General features: G+C 44.1%; 1 protein-coding gene across 6 annotated transcripts in view; it reads right to left on the reverse strand.

Annotated features, from left to right (window-relative positions):
* The window catches only part of TIAM2 (TIAM Rac1 associated GEF 2), a 234327-nt gene that overhangs the window by 94112 nt on the left and 122665 nt on the right, over window positions 1–17550 (reverse strand). For all 6 annotated transcript variants that reach the window (XM_070603135.1, XM_070603134.1, XM_070603136.1 and 3 more), the window contains 4 exons: window positions 13766–13875; window positions 11453–12628; window positions 5807–6242; window positions 363–535 (listed from right to left, as the gene is read on the reverse strand). In XM_070603135.1, coding sequence (XP_070459236.1) covers window positions 363–535; window positions 5807–6242; window positions 11453–12622 — 1779 coding nt within the window. In that variant the 5' untranslated portion in view covers window positions 12623–12628; window positions 13766–13875. The remainder of the gene's footprint in view (window positions 1–362; window positions 536–5806; window positions 6243–11452; window positions 12629–13765; window positions 13876–17550) is intronic.

Below are 17550 nucleotides of genomic sequence, written 5' to 3' on the forward strand. Positions count from 1 at the left end.
CATTTAAAAAGCCTCCACTCTGGGAATTGCAGACCTTGCACCCACTAGATCACGAGCTATTCCAGAAGAGAGATAAGGACTTTTCTCTCTTCGTATCCTGAAGAGCATCCCATGGGCCACAGCTTGGCCCCTCATGGGCATCCGAGAAACGTGTGCTGTACGAATGACTGGACTTGCCCTGGCCCCACCCCACCTGGCAGCTAGCAGAAGCCAACTCTCTTGCTTATGCCCCAATTCAAAGCCTCTCTAAGCTTTACTCTACTCCACTGCTAAGTTGTGCCTTTTAATTCTGTTTCTTCTCATCCTAATAGGATGCAAGTCATCGCCTCAACCTGACATTTAGAAGGCAAGCTCGGAAGTACCTGGAAAAGGTAGACATCACCAAAGGAGTTGCTGAGGCAGAAGACATTTTCCTTCTTGGGATGTTCTGGGACAGACTGCACGATGCTGTCTTCTGCAAACAGGGCACACCGAGGAGCGCTACTCTGGTCCGTGGAATTCTTCCCGTAGGTCTCATAAAATAGCAGGGTGCATCCTGGGAAGAGAGAAGCAAAATAAAGTCCCTGTCACACATCCTGAGGATCTAGGAAAGGAATGAGAAGGTAAGGGATGTATCTTTAAAAACCCACAAAAACTGAATGAGACAACTCTTTAACACAAAAGGAAATTCTGGTATCTCACAGTGATGGGAAATATTACTATAATGTGACTGATGTAGATTAGGAGAGAAAAAGGGTACTCAGTACCCCTGAATTCTAACATATTAGTCTAAAAATGCTGCTACATATGCTTGCAAGTACCCAGCTTTCTCCTAAGAAGCTAAAAAGTATTGTAGGCAGAAGTGATAAGGGTCTGCTTTGAAAAGTAGATAGGAATGCCTTATAATTATTAGAGGCAATTTTTAAGCAAATTCTTAAATGCTCACAAGTACGTTCTCTTGTTGAATATCCCTTAAAACCATCATCCAATAAACATTTTTGAACACTTCTCGTGTGCTGCGTTTTGGCATACAAATATGAATGCTGTGGTCCCCATCCCTGTGCTTTGTAAAACCTTTCACATGGACAGTAAAGAAGCACCAGCTGGCTTTCGCCTGTTTTGTAAATGAATGACACCCACTTGCTGCCTTTTTTACCCCGATACGTTATGAGTCCTCATTCATAAAAGTTTAAATGTTTTAAAAACCATCGTATTCTTGCCAGTTTCACGTCTTCCTTTAAAAGCAAATCTTAACATGGACAAACAAGTTTATATAATGGAACCCAGCACAGCACAGAAGCCAGGAGAAAAAGATGCCCCTGCGCAGCCCTCAGAAACAGCATTACCAGGACAGCTCTTTCTCCCTTGGTGGTACTTTATGATCTTAAGAAGCACGGAGCAATCTCTCCTCCTGCAAACAGAGCTCCTCCAAGGCTGAGAGAGGCTCTTAGAACAAGGAAAAGTAGCAAGAGGTTTACGGCCAGAGCTGCTTCTGCAGGGCGGAGCTAGTCTCTTGTCCAACAACTGATGCACTTAGAAACAATGCTCCCATCAAGAAAGGCCTGTCTGACACTATTGCTGCGTATGCAACATGTCATGATCTGAGGACCCAAGGATCACAGTAAAGGTGACAGAGAGATGCCGGCTCCACCCAAATCCAAATTCTTTCCAGTGGGTTAACACTGACTTCCCACTTTCCCTAACACTGTGCTCCCTGCGGGCGAGATTTGAATTATTCCATCCAAAGGAAATGAACGTAACCTTGGGCGGATGCCAAGACATTGCCAAACCTAACACCCCATCTACGACAGACTGCAGCTCTACCGTGGAAGCGCGAAACCAAAACAGGACATTTCGTTCTAGACGAGGCCAGGATGTAAAACAATATGCAGAACCTGTTGCTGTCGAATTTAAAGAACAGGAAATCGGGGCCAGCCCAGTGGCACAGTGGTTAAGTTCGCACGTTCCGCTTCTCGGCAGCCCGGGGTTCACCAGTTCGGATCCTGGGTGCAGACATGGCACCTCTTGGCAAAAGCCATGCTATGGTAGGCGTCCCACATATAAAGTAGAGGAAGATGGCCATGGATGTTAGCTCAGGGCCAGTCTTCCTCAGCAAAAAGAGGAGGATTGGCAGTAGTTAGCTCAGGGCTAATCTTCCTCAAAAAAAAAAAGAACAGGAGATCAATCGTAAATCTGTTACATCCAGGTTACGTTAATGTGCGACTCTAACAGTGGGGTGCCGAGGCTGACGGAAAGGGGCTGCACTCAGGTCAGTGAAGTCTCTTGTCCCCCACATGTGGTGGTCACCAGCCCTGCCCAGTCCTCACCAGGAGCTGGTGTTGGCTTGGAGGGTTGACAGTGGAAGTTCCTGCCACAGTAGCAGAGAGAGAGTACAGACTGGAACAGGAGGGGAAGCCCGAGAGCAGGAGAGGCCCTGTTAGCAGCAGTATCACCCACGGAAGGAGAGTCATTAGTCTTAGTCTTCCCTTAAAGCCACCTTTTCACTGACCCCCTCTTGACTCACACTCACCACTCCATTCCCTGTGCCAGGCCTCTCCCAGGGCAGAACCACCATCACCTAAAATTACTCTCTAAACCCCTCTCCTGACATAGGTCACCTGTTGTGCATTCTGAGGGATGTCTCAAGGACCTTACCAACTATTCCGCCCAGGAAGCCCCCTGTGAACCTCACGAAAATCCACTGCCTGGAAAAGACAGACGGAAAGCAGAATCACCCTTGTTCAAAATTTATTACATCCTCTCAGCCCTAAGGAACATTTGTGCCCTTAGCATACCTATCCACTGGATGTAGGTACATAGCAGACGGTTTGCTAACAGCTGCTCTCTCCAGAACACTGTTTCTAATTTATTTACATAGATACTTCAAGGATAATTTAAAAATTCTGCTTCAATGTATATGTGTGTATATATACACATATATGTTTTTAACTAAGATTAAACCAAATAGTTATGTCCAAACATTACAATTTGGCTTCCAAGTCAAGAAAGCTGAACTCAACATATAGGATTCCCAGAGCAAAGGGGTGTAGAACACCACATGGAAAAGGTTATGCTGGGAAAAACATCTTTATCGCATGCCTCTCCTTGGCTGCAAAGGAAACAAGGGAATGTGGCCTTGATAACACTTACACTTACTAAACACCCTTTCTCCATGGGTCTTGAAGTGTTTCACAAGCAAGCACTGAGACAGCAGGACACAGGCAGGACTAGATCTTGCAATTGTCAAAGGCAACTCTGGACCACCCCCGCCCCTGAAGTCGGCAGCCAGATGCTCCCGGCTTAGCTTCCAGGATGGAACACAGGAACCTCGAGCTGTACTCTTCCCACCTTAAGGGGCACCTGCCTGACTCTCCCCCAGGAGGCCTCCAGCAGTGTGGCTCTGCACGAGTGTCTTCAGCAGCAGGGACCCAGGAAGGTAGTGTCTTTCTACTTGCCCATGGCTCTAGTTGTGTTGTTTCCTACATTAACTCAGAATCAGCTTGTCTTCCATCTATCAGTCCCATCCTAACTTCTACAGAGCCAGGATGAATTCAGCGTCTCTTCTACAAAACCGTTGCCCACTGAGCCCAGTTCTTATTTTCTCCAGGCTGAATGTTCCTAGATCCCATGCCGTCCTCCATATACATGGCTCTAAATACCCTTGGTGTCACCTATGGCCCTGCTTCTCAAGTAGGATACGGACACACAAACACACACACACACACCATCACCAGCCCCCTACCACCATGGGATGTACACTGGGGGTTTTCAAAGCCCTAAGACAGGCAGAGAACAACTTCCCAAAGCATCAATTTTAACAAACAAATTTTCAGGTTTAAAAAAAATAGATATATGACACATTATGGAGTGGAGTGTATCCATTCTAAGTATCATGCAAGGAGGCAGCTTCAGACTGTTGACTCTTGAATGATTCCCACGCTCGCTGCCCTGAGGGGACATTTTCACTCTCCTCCTCAGTTTCAGGTAGAACCTTTGTGAGAATCATTTTCTTGTTTACGAACAAGTCTCGTACAATATCATGTCCCCAAGGAGAGAAAGGGCCAACTCCGACCAGGGCAGAGGAAGGAGAGACCAAGGTAGCTACGGATCACGTGACGTCTCTAATGACGTCGCCAAAGAGCCCATTCACTTCTTAAATCACATTTACTGTTATTTTAGCCTCATCACATTGGAAACTCATTTTGAATGGCCCGCAAATCAAACCCCCAAATCTTCTTTACTTGCATACTCTGCAGCCACATCTCACTATCCTGTACTTGGGTAGTTATTTGACGATTAAACCTTAAAGCATAACTTATCCCGTCACAATTTTATCTTGCTAGATTCAACCCATTATTTCAACTTTCCAAATCTCTTCTGTCATTCAGTGTAAGAAACTGTCTCCCCAGTATGCCAAAACTAGGTAAGCTTTTTGCCTTCCTCAGCCACAATGTACCACAAGGATTCAATCCAGAGTTGGAAAGGAAGGTTACAATATCTGTGGGATGCTGGGATGCCTTTTATAAATCCTCCAGTTTCCTAGTGAAAGATGTTACTTGAAGATGAACTTTGCAGGTGCACCTGTCCCAGAGGGGCTTATGGGTAATTTAGAAATGACACCAGGTCCCCAAGGCTGGGGAGGGGCTCACAATTTCTCAATAGGGTACAAAAGGAAGCTAGAAAGGGGGCTGGCCTGGTGGCGCAGCGGCTAAATTCGCACATTCCACTTTGGCGGCCCAGGGTTCATCGGTTCGGATCCTGGGTAAGGACACGGCACCACTGTGGCAGGCATCCCACGTATAAAGTAGAGGAAGATGGGCACAGATGTGAGCTCAGGACCAGTCTTCCTCAGCAAAAAGAGGATGATTGGCAGCAGATGTTAGCTCAGGGCTAATCTTCCTCAAAAAAAAGAAAACAAAACAAAACAAAACAAAACAGAAGAAGCTAGGAAGGAGCCAGAACAGAGGGCTCGGGGCCTTTCACACATACTGTCTGCAGATGCATTCCCATTTCTGCTTTCTCCCGTGATAAGGAAGGGTGTCACCCGATAAGGAGGTTTGACTTTGAACACGACCCTCAGTTCCTCTGACAAAGAGTCACAGGAAAGTTGTGCAGAAATGCCAGAGGCTCTTCCTGTTTCCATCTGCATAAAGCATCTTTACATCTGTATAAATCAACACTGTATTGACTTAGAGCCTCGCTCTTTCTCACAGGACATTTAAATTGCTTCCAAAATATACATCCACAGTGAGCGAGGAGTTGATAATTTTTAGGTGACAATGTTTGTGAGAAACGTTGATCATCTTAACAAAACACATCCTTATTCCTGTTTCCTTTACCATAAAAAAAAGATCAGTATTAGTTTGTAATGCTAACAATTAGACTCTCTCAGTGTAAAGGTTGGATGATGCAAATCAAATAATCCAGACGAAATTCTTAGTTGCACAGGCTGGGGAGGGCCTCTTCGGAATTCTGAACAAGCACAGAATATGAAATTCCAGATCTACATTCCAAATAACTAAACCACATTTGGTTACTTATTTGGGGTTTTTTTAGTATTAAGGAATGGTCCAGAAATACCTATAAAATAATAAGCAATAACTATTAAATTCAATCATTATTTATTAGAATGAATAATATATACGAATATTAAGTAAGCCATAATACACAGGTTTGAGAAAGTATTTGTAAAGCATGCCAGAAGATTCTGTATCAAATCCCTTCACATTCACTCAAATTAGCACTGGAGTCACTGGCATTTCCTAGGAAAGAGGACAGGTGGAGAAAGGATTTCCGGTGGCCCTGCACATGTCAATAACGTACTTACCTTTAAGCGTTACCCAGTACTGCTTCCACTTCCTCCGAGCCACCAGCTCGAGCTTCCTTTCCTTCTGCAGAGTGACAAGGGGTTTGAAGAAGAGCCATCCTGCTTTCCGGACCACCCCTTGTTCCTTCTCAAACAGCAGATCCAGTTGTTCCAAAGAGCTGAGGGACTCGCTGCTGGACTCGGCGGTTTCTGTGGATGTTTCTACGTTCTCCGTGTTGGTCCTGCTCATTTCCAACTCTTGCATGAAATTCTCATAAATGTTCTGTCGGAGGGGATCGCTGCCAATCGCGTGAGCAGATTCACTTCTCTGGGACAGGATCTGAGCCGAGCCCCCCGACCAGAGCGTGGCAGACGCCCAGGAAGGTCCCGGCATGTCCGCATTCAGTCCATCTGAGCGGCTGTCAAAGTAGTCACTGCCCTCCTTGGACCTCGGCTCCTGTGAGCAACATACATGACCCCCCATCAGAGGTTACGTATATCGAAAGCATCCCTTCCCTACAGGGCATACATGTAATATTGTTGTTTGCTAATCTTGCAAAGTAAGATTCTTTTAACAAAAATGCATCTTTAATCACCAAGTCTCCAAAGCAGAAAGAATTGTAGAAACAGTGTTACCCAAGCCAGTTTATAGCCAGTGAAGTCAAGGCTTAAAAATGTAAATAAAATACCACTGACTATTCTAACTCTAACCTATACTTACCATCAAAAATTCAGCTAGTATATTTAAAACACGCTAGTGAGGATTTCTAGACTGATACTTCTTTCTTAACTGTGATTCAGTATCTTCTGGGAAAGGACTCATGTTCTTTCAGTCATTTTTCCTGTGGATCATTTTAAAGTTAATTAGAAAACCCTCAGTCCCAGGGTCAAGGTGGGTGGGACATAGGGACTCAGTGTTGCTATTCACACACTTCTCCTGCTCCCCACGATAAACACAGTGTCCAGCCTCTCATCACCTGCCCTGGTTTAGACTTAAGGATCTCCAGCATCTTATTTTCCCACTTCAGATAGTGAAAACCATGCACCTGGGATTCCGTATCCACCAAGGGTAGGAGCTAGGAACCGTAGCTTTCTTCAAAACTATTATTTTTTACTTGACTTGGGAATTTCTTTCATGAAAAGAACACACTATTCATCCATTCACATTCTTTTATTTAAATACCTATTTTATTCTAAGCACTGGGGATACCAAAGACATGATTCTTTACTTTAACATTTATCCCAACACAAAATCAGACACAGGCAGCTCTATATAAAATTAATATTTCTATAATAACCGCTGCCCTCATTAGGACTACATTCACTAAACATCCAACAGGCCACAGAGAGCTGACACCAGGGAGGTTTCCTCTGACGTCTAGATTAGAAGACTAGCCATTCAAGAAGAATGACTTCCATAGACACCATTTAGTAAACAGCAGTTAACTAAATTTTCAGCAGAAAGTGTGCTTAATTTACGACTTAAGAGACACCAACATTCCACACTTGGCGCTTAGATTAAGGTAACTCTGCAGCGAGATGCTCAACACACACTCAGTTGGTAGTGAACTTTCAGTGATACATCCTTATCCATAAATAAAAATGAGGGAAAACTGGGTCAAGGATCACTGACCAAAGGCCTTATTTTGAATATTCCACTGTGCATAGGGGTTTTCTTTTCAGAAATTTCATCCAGAAATCAAGTAGCAATTATTTGCTATCTTTTGTAGGAAAATCATCACCTGAAGAGTGTTTCCAAATACCCAGGGGCTATAAATGGCTGAGTCCCCAACATAGCTATTACTAATAAAAATATCATTTTCTGCTTCTGTTTGCACTATGTCCCATAGTCATATTTATTTATGAACCGATGCTTACACAAGAACAGAGCAAACACGCCAGATGCAGTGAGTCACTGGGGAAACTTTCAAAATAGCTTCAGATTTGTTTAATTGTCACTGTTGCTCTTCAAAAACTCCTAGGAGGTGAAGGAATACTCCTCATTTAGCTAGTTTTAACAATGTTTCAGCTATGAATAAGACTGACTCTCAGCCCCCAGCACTGGGATTGCCTCTGATACCCAGCAGGAGCTAAAATGGGATGTTTCAAAACCAGCAAAACCCGCCAGAGAAAGCCACTCAAGGGCCAGACTTAAATGCGACCTATAAACACTTGACATTGTTCCTCATAAGGGGGAGACTTCAAATGGTAGTTTCAACTTTTTAAATGACTGCAGCAAGGCAAGACAAGTTTTCCTTTTCGAGAAATGGGAAAAGATTGCATTTCAGTATTTATAACTGATTCTTATATCTAGACGTGAACTTTCCCAGTCTCTAATAAATTTCTAAAGCATTCTAGCTTGAATCCTAATAACCAGTGACAAATTTCCAGGCTAATAAGAATGAATGAATGAATGAATGAATATCTCTAAATAGGCTCAGCCGGCTTTCTTGATCACTGTGTTATAGGTGTGAAACTAAGGTGTCATGTTATGCACGTGAACGAGCAGTTGGATTTCCAACTCCCCGAAATCAGACAACCATAAACAATGGATAATATACCTTAATGACTAGGACACTGTGGCAAAGAGTAGGGACGGACTCAAGAGATGTCACTCACCTTCTGGGGAGCTAAAGGAAAACTCTGATCACCATTCCTCACTTTCTAAGAAAAAGCATGAGATTCACACCTTGTCATTCTTCACATGCCATTTTCCTTCATTACAGAGTAAGGACCATTAGTCCTCTGTGGAAATTCCCTGTGACTTTGCAGCCCGCAAAGATCAATGAGTCTAAAAAGGGCCAGAAAGTCAGGGGCTCTGGGTCCAAACCTAGTCTGCAATAAACTCTGCAGGAGTCATGAGTGTGCTGCCCACTGAATATTTCTGGTCCTCCCCTAGGGCGCATGGTAGCATCACTTCCTGCTCCCTCCCTCCCTGGGAACTGGGCATGGCCATGTGACTTGCTCTGGCCAATAAATGTGAACAGAAGCGAAACATGTCACTTGTGAGTGGAAGCTTGAAAAGCCAACATGATTTTCCTTCTCCCACTGCCACAGTGGCTTGCAGTATCGCAGATGGTAACCTGGTAACCAGACGTGGACCGGGGCTCCCAGAGAGAAACAACGTCGACCAGAGAGCAGCATGAGTGAGACGTAAACTTTGCTTGTGCTAAACCTCAGAGATTTGAGGGCTTTTTGTTATTACCTCAGCATAACCTAATTTACCCTGACTGAGAGAACAGAAAGTTTACCCAGGACAGGAGTGAGGCCTCACATGTCACAGTACAGCCACATTAATATGAGGAGTTTATCAGAATAAACACACAGTGCTCTCCAGCATGTATCCATTCTCACGCTCTCCCTCCCTCCTTCTTTTTTGTGATTACTGTGATATCCTTTCTCTGTTGTGCAAGTTTTCTCACTGATTAACCCGCTTTCAGGTTCTAACTCACCAGAGTAATTGAAGGCCCTATAAAGAAAAGGTGGCTCTTTTTATGCCACTTTTTTAAAAAGTCTAACCCATCACGGTAAGACTTTCTGAGCCTTAGCCCTGCTGGCTCACAGAAGGGTGTGTGTGTGTAAGAGAAAAGGAATTCGGTTGGTGCCTTATTACAGTAAAGTGTCACAAACTTTGTTCCCACGCACTGATCACACTAGTAAGGATCATTACAAATCATTCAGAGTTAGGTCTTTGGATGATACAGAATTTCCCACGGCTGGGCTGGCCAGAGAGGGCCTGCATGGGGCAGAACGTGGTCAACACACAGCAGCAACTGGTTTGTGTTTGAACTGAACTGAACTTGAATGAAACTCCGCAGAGCCGTGGTGAGCCAGGCCACAAACACAGATGAGAAACACACTCCATGCAAATACGAGACGCTCAACAACCGGCTCAATGGCTCAATGCCAGCATCAATTAGGGGTATCGGACGACAGCTGAACGTTGTCAGCACTGTAACACTTGAATCAAAAAGATATGAAAGTTGCCTGCGTGGGACTGCAGCCCTGGAGCAAGTAGCAGCTATTTCTCCGATCATACTCGACTGCTATCAGTTGTTTGGGGAATGGGAGCTGAGAGAAAAAGGTCACAGAAATCTCTATTTAGGAGTCTAGCCTGAAGAAGTGATGAGTAAGGAGTAAGCAAATTACTATACTCAGGGATATGAATGGTTCTGCAACAGAATGATGATCATCTGTTCTTTATCTCCACGTAAAGAAGCAGAAAGGGGCCACGAAGTACAATATGGGAGGGGATGGTGAATGCCTTATACACAAGAAGACAATAACTAAGGATAAGTTTTATAGAATCAATCTGCTCAGGGAATTTACATTATTTTCCACCCCCAAAGCTTTCAAAAAATCTTCTATCTATATATCTATCTAGGATGGTTAAATGCAATTCTACTAGAGACAACTGCCCTCTCAAATTCCCTGCAACAATATGACACATTAAGCAAGTTAAAAAAAGAAAAAGCTATCTCTTTTCTATAAATCATTCAAAGTAAAAACAGAACAAAACAAAAAAACAACAGCAATAAACCGAAAATCTAGCAATTGCCACCAATTACCTAAAAAGGCAAACTGCTACTTTTCGTCCTGGTGGCAAACCATCCAAACGTCACAGACCTATTGAAAGTATTATTATTATCATCGTGATTCTTATTTTATCAGAATTATCATATTTTTGCTATTACATGTACTTAGGTATGAAAGGTTTTCAAAACTGGTAGCTAGCCCCATGAGGAGGTGGTGAGATTATACACATAGATCAGCAAATTGATTTTTGATGTACCAACTTAAATATAGGAATTTTAATTTCCCCAAAGTAACATCAAGTTCAGGAAGGCTACTCATCCCAAAATAACAACAATCTACCTCTTGTTCTTTCTGTTTAGACTTTAGCATACATCCACAATGGTATACTACTCAACCACAAGAAACAATGAAATCCAGCATTTATCACAACATGGATGGACCCTGAGGGTATTATACTCAGCAAAGTAAGTCAGAGGGAGAAAGTCAAACACTGAATGAGCTCACTCATAAGCAGAAGATAAAAACAATAATAAACAATCACATAGAGACAGAGATTGGATTGCTAGTTACCAGAGGGGAAGTGGGGAGAGAGGAGGGCAAAAGGGGTGATTAGGCACATGTGTGTGGTGATGGATGGAAATTGGTCTTTGGGAGATGAACATGATGTAATCTACACAGAAACTGAAATATAACGATGTACATCTGAAAGTTATATAATGCTATAAACCAACGTTACCGCAAACAAATAATAATAATAATAAAAGAATGAGGTCTTGCAAAATTCTCAGGTAACCAATTCCTTGGGGAATTCTCTCTAAGGCTGTACTCTCTAAGAACAGTTTGGCCACATCTTGGGCCAAAGCCTGCGGAACTCATACGAGAGTACGGGAGGCGAGATTAACACAGAATCAGAGAGACAAGTTGTGGGTTGAGTGAAAATTCACATCTGAAGCAAAAGAAATAAAACCGACACCCGCAAACAAGATTGCCAGGTCTTAGGCAAAACCTTCACTTTCACGAGCTCGTTCAAGCCTCTGGACAGCGCTCGACAGTAGCTTCTGCTAACTAATACATCCATTTTACAGATGGGGAAACAAGGGGATCCACCCTCGGGCTCTAAGGTTTACTCACTTGGAGTTTCCTTTTCTTTCTGGAAAGGCTTCCAGTCCAGTCGCTGATCCGGCGCATTCTGGCTTTCAGAGTGTCCTTCTTGGACGTGTCCTCTGTCAAGGCTTTGGACTTCCGGCAGGGGAGGGTGAAGGACGCGTACTGGCCCGGGTCCCTGTGCTCCACTCTGGAGGGCACATCAATGTCGGAGGCGAAGGAGACGCGGTGGCTGAGGCTGGCGTGCGCGCCGATGTATTCATCGGAGAGTCGGACAGCGGAGGGGGACAGGCTCCCCAGGGTGGCAGCTGGGTAGAGTTCCCGGAGGGAGGAAAGGGAAGAGCTTTGGTTGAAAGGCTTCTGGGCATCCCTAGGAGGGAAGCCATGGAGGCTGGGGTCAGGGGTGCCGGAGGCCAGGAAGGGGCCCTCGGCCTCGCCGACCTCGCCAGCGTGGCCCCAGGGCGAGTCGTACCAGGACGACTCCGAGCTCAGGGAGCTGCCCTTGCTGGAGCGCGGGTGCGAGTCGGTGGCGGAGAGGCGGGTGCTGGGCGGGGAGTCGGCTCCGGGGGTCAGGGTGGGCGAGTACCGCAGCAGCTGCACGGGCCCGCCCGAGTCCCCCGGGGGCCCTGGGCTGTGGTGGTCACCATTGTGGAACTCGACCCGGAGACACCCGTCCAACTTGCCCAGCGTCTTGATGAGCACTCTGGGGCTCTTTCTGTCCTCGCCGGGCGGGGTGGATGCAACGCTCTCGTGTCTGCCATAGCAGTTGAGAAGATGTCCATTGCAGTCCCTGGAGGGCACCTGGTTCTCTGCCACGTGGTTATCCGCCGGTTCATGCCCGACATAGTGGAAGCCATTCTCGGAGGAGGAGGCAACATTGCTGCCCTGGAAATCACTTCCTGAGGCATTTGTCCTGTGCTTGGAGCAGACACTGCCTTTCGAGACTTTGCACGTGGGTCCACCCAGTCTCGATGCATAAGGCTGATTACTCTTAAAGTGAGAAAGGCAGCTTCGGGCCAGGGACCTGGACTTGTAACCTGCTCCGCTGCCTCCGTGACCCCATCCATGCAACGACTTGTCATCTTTTGCATGAATGCTGCGTATTTTCAGGGAGCAAGGCTTTTGCTTAGCACCAGTAATAGTATGGCTATGATTTTTAGATCCTTGAAGGGTGTACTGACTCTCGGAGTTCCCCATTTTAACCTAAATTAAGAACAGTAGCGTCAGTAAGAGTCATGACCCAAATTACATTCTGTTATGAAAGAACTTTCTAAAAAAAAATGTTCTTCATGTTACAAAGGAAGCAAGCAACTTCTTTCTGTGCCTGACCAACTCAGAGAAGTAGCAACAAGAGTTACTGAATCGGTTCTCCTCCTGCAATGCAGGTCATCAACCAGATACACAATATCACACACTCACATGCTAGTTACTGTAAACACATAATTTGTTGTATGATGTTAATTCAGAAATTGAACAGGCATAAAAATCAGCTTAAGGCATCCTTCAGGCTTGGGGTTGGGAGGTTTTGAATCAATGATTCTTGAAGAAAAAATAAGGGAAAAGTATCTTTACTCTGTCACTCCAATACATTGATATTTCAATGACCAGAGAGATATATTTTCATTACCCATAAACTACTGGAAGAGCTAATACGACACCGCCATATAAGCAATTATTACTTAAAAACTACCCCATTTATAATAACATGACTCCAGCTACCATATTCTGCCGGAGCTTTCACATATCACGCCAAGTAGGAATACCACAAAAGAAAAGGACTGGAAGTTCTCAAAAACTAGAGTGAGATGAAAAAAAAAGGGAAAAAATAAAAGCTCTCATTTGGGGCAGAAAAACATTTTAATAAAACTAATCTCTAGAACTTTTCCAAAGACTTTAAGGGCCCTCACTTTAGAACATGATGAGAGAAAAAAGTTTGAAGCTGACTTGTTACAATCTGAAAAAATTGTTAGATTCTTTTAATTCTCTTTAAAACCCCAATTTGCTTAATGAGTCTGTTAGTGAAGTCAAACTCAAAGTAAAATTTGATCAAACCCTCCACCCTCAGTTTTTCATTCTAACCAACATATCACTTTTGGAGGCAAGTGGAAGGTGATGTTTCCAGTTATGTTTCCAATTATATTGGGTAGATTTTTAGTTTTAATTCTTTTATACTTAAGAATGTACAGCCACAAAACAAAAGTCAAATGCATTGACTTTGGTGGCAGTTATCAAACCCATTTTAAAACAAAATAACTGGACCAAATAATTAAACCTTTACTTAGCACCTTAATCACAGTCATGTAACTTGACATGAACCAAACTCACGTGAGCTGAACGTACCTGCAGTATAGTTTGCGCTCTGAGCAAGATTAATGGTCAGTCGGCTTTCCGTGGTCCTGGGAGCAAGGCAGCATGGTTAACAGTGAGGGAAGTGAGTCCATGAAATGATCCTGGAAAACAGAAATACAGGAAAACTCTGTCAAGCATTTGACATCAAGCTCCCAAAGAGTAAAGTCTAAGGTTTAATGTAAATTATCTGAAGAAACAACTGGAGTCCAGAATCACTGTCAAAATAATAAATGAAATGTCTGTGAACTGCTTGATTCATCCGGGTTGTTTGGAAGATCCAGAACTGCCCATCCGATCTTGTAAAGGCCATTAGCTCAACACACAGTGTGCAGTCAAAGGGAGGCCTTTGTGTCAGGGGAGAGCAGGTGAAAGTGCTGGAATGAGTCATGGCTCATCTGTCACCACCCCTAGGGAAACAACTCTCAGACTCCAACGAGACTGCAGGAGCATCATCCTGACACGACAAAAACAGCTCATTGTTCTCATCTGACTAAGCAGCAAGAGCAACCCCAAACGCAGCATCGCAGCGAAACAGTCGTTGGCTAGAACAACTTACGTTACAGAGGCTGACCCCATGAATGAGATTGGACGTTTTTTTCAAGCACAGGTTTGGGTCCTGCTGCATGAGGGGTGGGGGTGGGAGGCCCACCTTTGAGGGACCAGGACAGGTTTCGAGGGCTGCCATCTGGCAGTGCTCACGGGCAGGACACAAAGCCTTTGTTTTCACCGCAGGCATAGTAGAGCAGGGCAGTGAGGGGTCAATGGTGACATTTTTCCTCATTTAAAAAAAAAAAATGTATTTGTAATTGTGGTAAAATACTTACTACATAATGTTTACCATTTTCACCATTTTAAAGTGTACAGTTAGTAGCATTAAGCACATTCACATTGTTATACAATCAATCTCCAGAACTCTCCGTCATGCAAAACTAACACTACAGCTATTAAACAGCAACTCCCCATCCCTCTCTCCCCCATCTCCCCAACCCCTGGCAACCACCATTCTATTTTCTGTCTCCATGAACTGGACTACTCCAGGTACCCCATGTAAGTAGAATCATACAGCATTTGTCTTTTGGTGACTGTCTTATTTCTCTTAGCATAATGTCTTCAAGATTCATCCATGCTGTAGCATGTGTTAGAATTTCCTTCCTTTTCAAGGCTGAATAATATTCCATCATATGGATTTACCACATTTTGTTTATCCATTCATCTGTCAGTGGACACTTACATTGCTTTCCACCTCCTGGCTATTGTAAATAGTGCTGCTATGAACATGAGTACATACACATAACTCTTCAAGACCCAGCTTTCAATTCTTTTGGGTACACACCCAGAAGGAATTGCTGGATCATATGGTAATTCTATTTTTATTTCTTGAGGAACCACCCTACTGTTTTCCACAGCAGCTGCACCATCTTACATTCCCACCAACAGCGCACAGGGTTCTAACTTCTGGACATCTTCACCAGCACTTGTTATTTTCTTTTTTTCAATAGTGGCCATCCTACAGGTATGAGCTGATATTTTATTGTGGTTTTGATTTGCATTTCCCTAATGCCTAGTGATATTGAGCATCTTTTCATGGCTTATTAACCATTCACATAGCTTCTTTGGAGAGTTCAAGAGTGACGCTTTTTTTTTTTTTTTGAGGAAGATTAGCCCTGAGCCAACATCTGCCGCCAATCCTCCTCTTTTTGCTGAGGAAGACTGGCCCTGAGCTAATATCCATGCCCCTCTTCCTCTACTTTATATGTGGGATGCCTGCCACAGCATGGCTTGCCAAGCAGTGCGTAGGTCTGCACCTGGGATCCGAACGGGCAAACCCTGGGCTGTAGAAGCAGAACGTGCAAACTTAACTGCTGAGCCACCAGGCTCAAGAGTGACTTTTTTTTAAAAATTTTTATTGAGTTAATGATAGGTTACAATCTTGTGAAATTTCAGTTGTACATTATTGTTTGTCAGTCGTGTTGTAAGTGCACCCCTTCACCCTTTGTGCCCACCCCCCACCCCACCTTTCCCCTGGTAGCCACTAATCTGTTCTCTTTGTCTGCATTTTTAAATTCCTCATATGAGTGGAGTCATAAAGAGATTGTCCTTCTCTATCAGGCTTATTTCACTTAACATAATTCTCTCAAGGTCCATCCACGTTGTTGCAAATGGGACGATTTTGTTATTTTTTTACGGCTGAATAGTATTCCTTTGTGTATATATACCACATCTTCTTTATCCAATCATCTGTTGATGGGCACTTAGGTTGCTTCCACGTCTTGGCTATTGTAAATAATGCTGCAATGAACATTCGGGTGCATGGGACTTTTGGAATTGTTGATTTCAAACTCTTTGGATAGATACCCAGTAATGGGATAGCTGGATCGTATGGTAGTTTTATTTTTAATTTTTTGAGGAATCTCCATACTGTTTTCCATAGTGGCTATGGCAGTTTGCATTCTCACCAGCAGTGTATGAGGGTTCCTTTTTCTCCACAACCTCCAAGAGTGACTTTTAAAGTTAAGGAAGTACTGGCAGGAATGAAGTTTCTTCAATAAGGCCAAAGATACCATCTACACATACATTTTAAGTTGGAAAAAAAAAAAAATCAAAAATTTCCCACCTGCGCATCAGCAGGAGATCTCTAGCTCATTTGAGTCTATTAAGGGTGAGGCCAGAATCTTATTAACGAGATCTGAAACAGTACCTGTTATGTTACTGACCACTTACCTTTTAGCAGGTGGCTCTCACAAACATCGAAAAGATAGAATAGCCACTGGTTGAGTTGCCACTAAAAAGTGGCCGCCTGGCATCTCTGATACAAGAGCTGGACCACAAGAACCTCCCCTTTTCAAAGTTCAAAACCTGAGTCATCAGTCTTTCCTCAGCTACACTTTTTAACTTGGGGAACCAGAAGGGGCCAGAGAAGCTGCTGGCTGCTGCCACTGAGACCTCTTGCAGGGAGCTGATCCAAGTGTGAGCCTTAGTGTTTGCCACCTTCATCAAGACCAAGGTCCCTTGATGACCCCAAAGGTGACAGGCTCCTGGGTGGCTCACTGAGCAGCCACTCCTCTTTGTCAGGCCCTTCTGATCTGAGGGGCACGTGCCCGAGGACCAGCACGCACAGCAACAAGTCAAACTGCCTGACACCAGTGGCACAAAGCCACTATTGAGAGGCCTACTATGTCAGCCGCTCAGGGACACAAAAGCCAGATGCAAAGCCTCAGAAGGGCTCTGGGTTGGAAGCTTATCCCCAGCAGCCAATTATAACCTAAACTCATCTTACTACTTTTGAAATTAAATAGCTTAATTTATTTTATTTTATTTTATTTTATGTTTTGGTGAGGAAGATTGTCCCTGAGCTAACATCTGTGCCCATCTGTCCTCTACTTTGTATGTGGAACGCCACCACAGCATGGCTTGATGAGCAGTGTGTAGGTCTGTACCCACGATCCGAACCCGTGAATCCTGGGCCGCCCAAGCACAGTGCACAAACTTCACCACTACGCCACTGGGCTGGCCCCCTTAATTTTTCATTTCATGTTATATTTCAAAAAACATAGCCTGGGACCCTGTCCTTTATGAAGCACTATCCACTCATGACCTGCAACTTTGGGACTCACATAGCATTCAATAAACACCTATTGACTACTCAGCTATGAAATAAGACACAATCGTCCGATTTGCAACAACATGGATGGACCTAGAGGGTATGATGTTACATGAAATAAGTCAGAGAAAGACAAATGCTGCATGATCTCACTCATATGTGGAAGATAATAAAT

The sequence above is a fragment of the Equus przewalskii genome, chromosome 32, assembly GCF_037783145.1.
Source record: "Equus przewalskii isolate Varuska chromosome 32, EquPr2, whole genome shotgun sequence".
In the NCBI taxonomy this organism is placed as follows: Eukaryota; Metazoa; Chordata; class Mammalia; order Perissodactyla; family Equidae; genus Equus; species Equus przewalskii.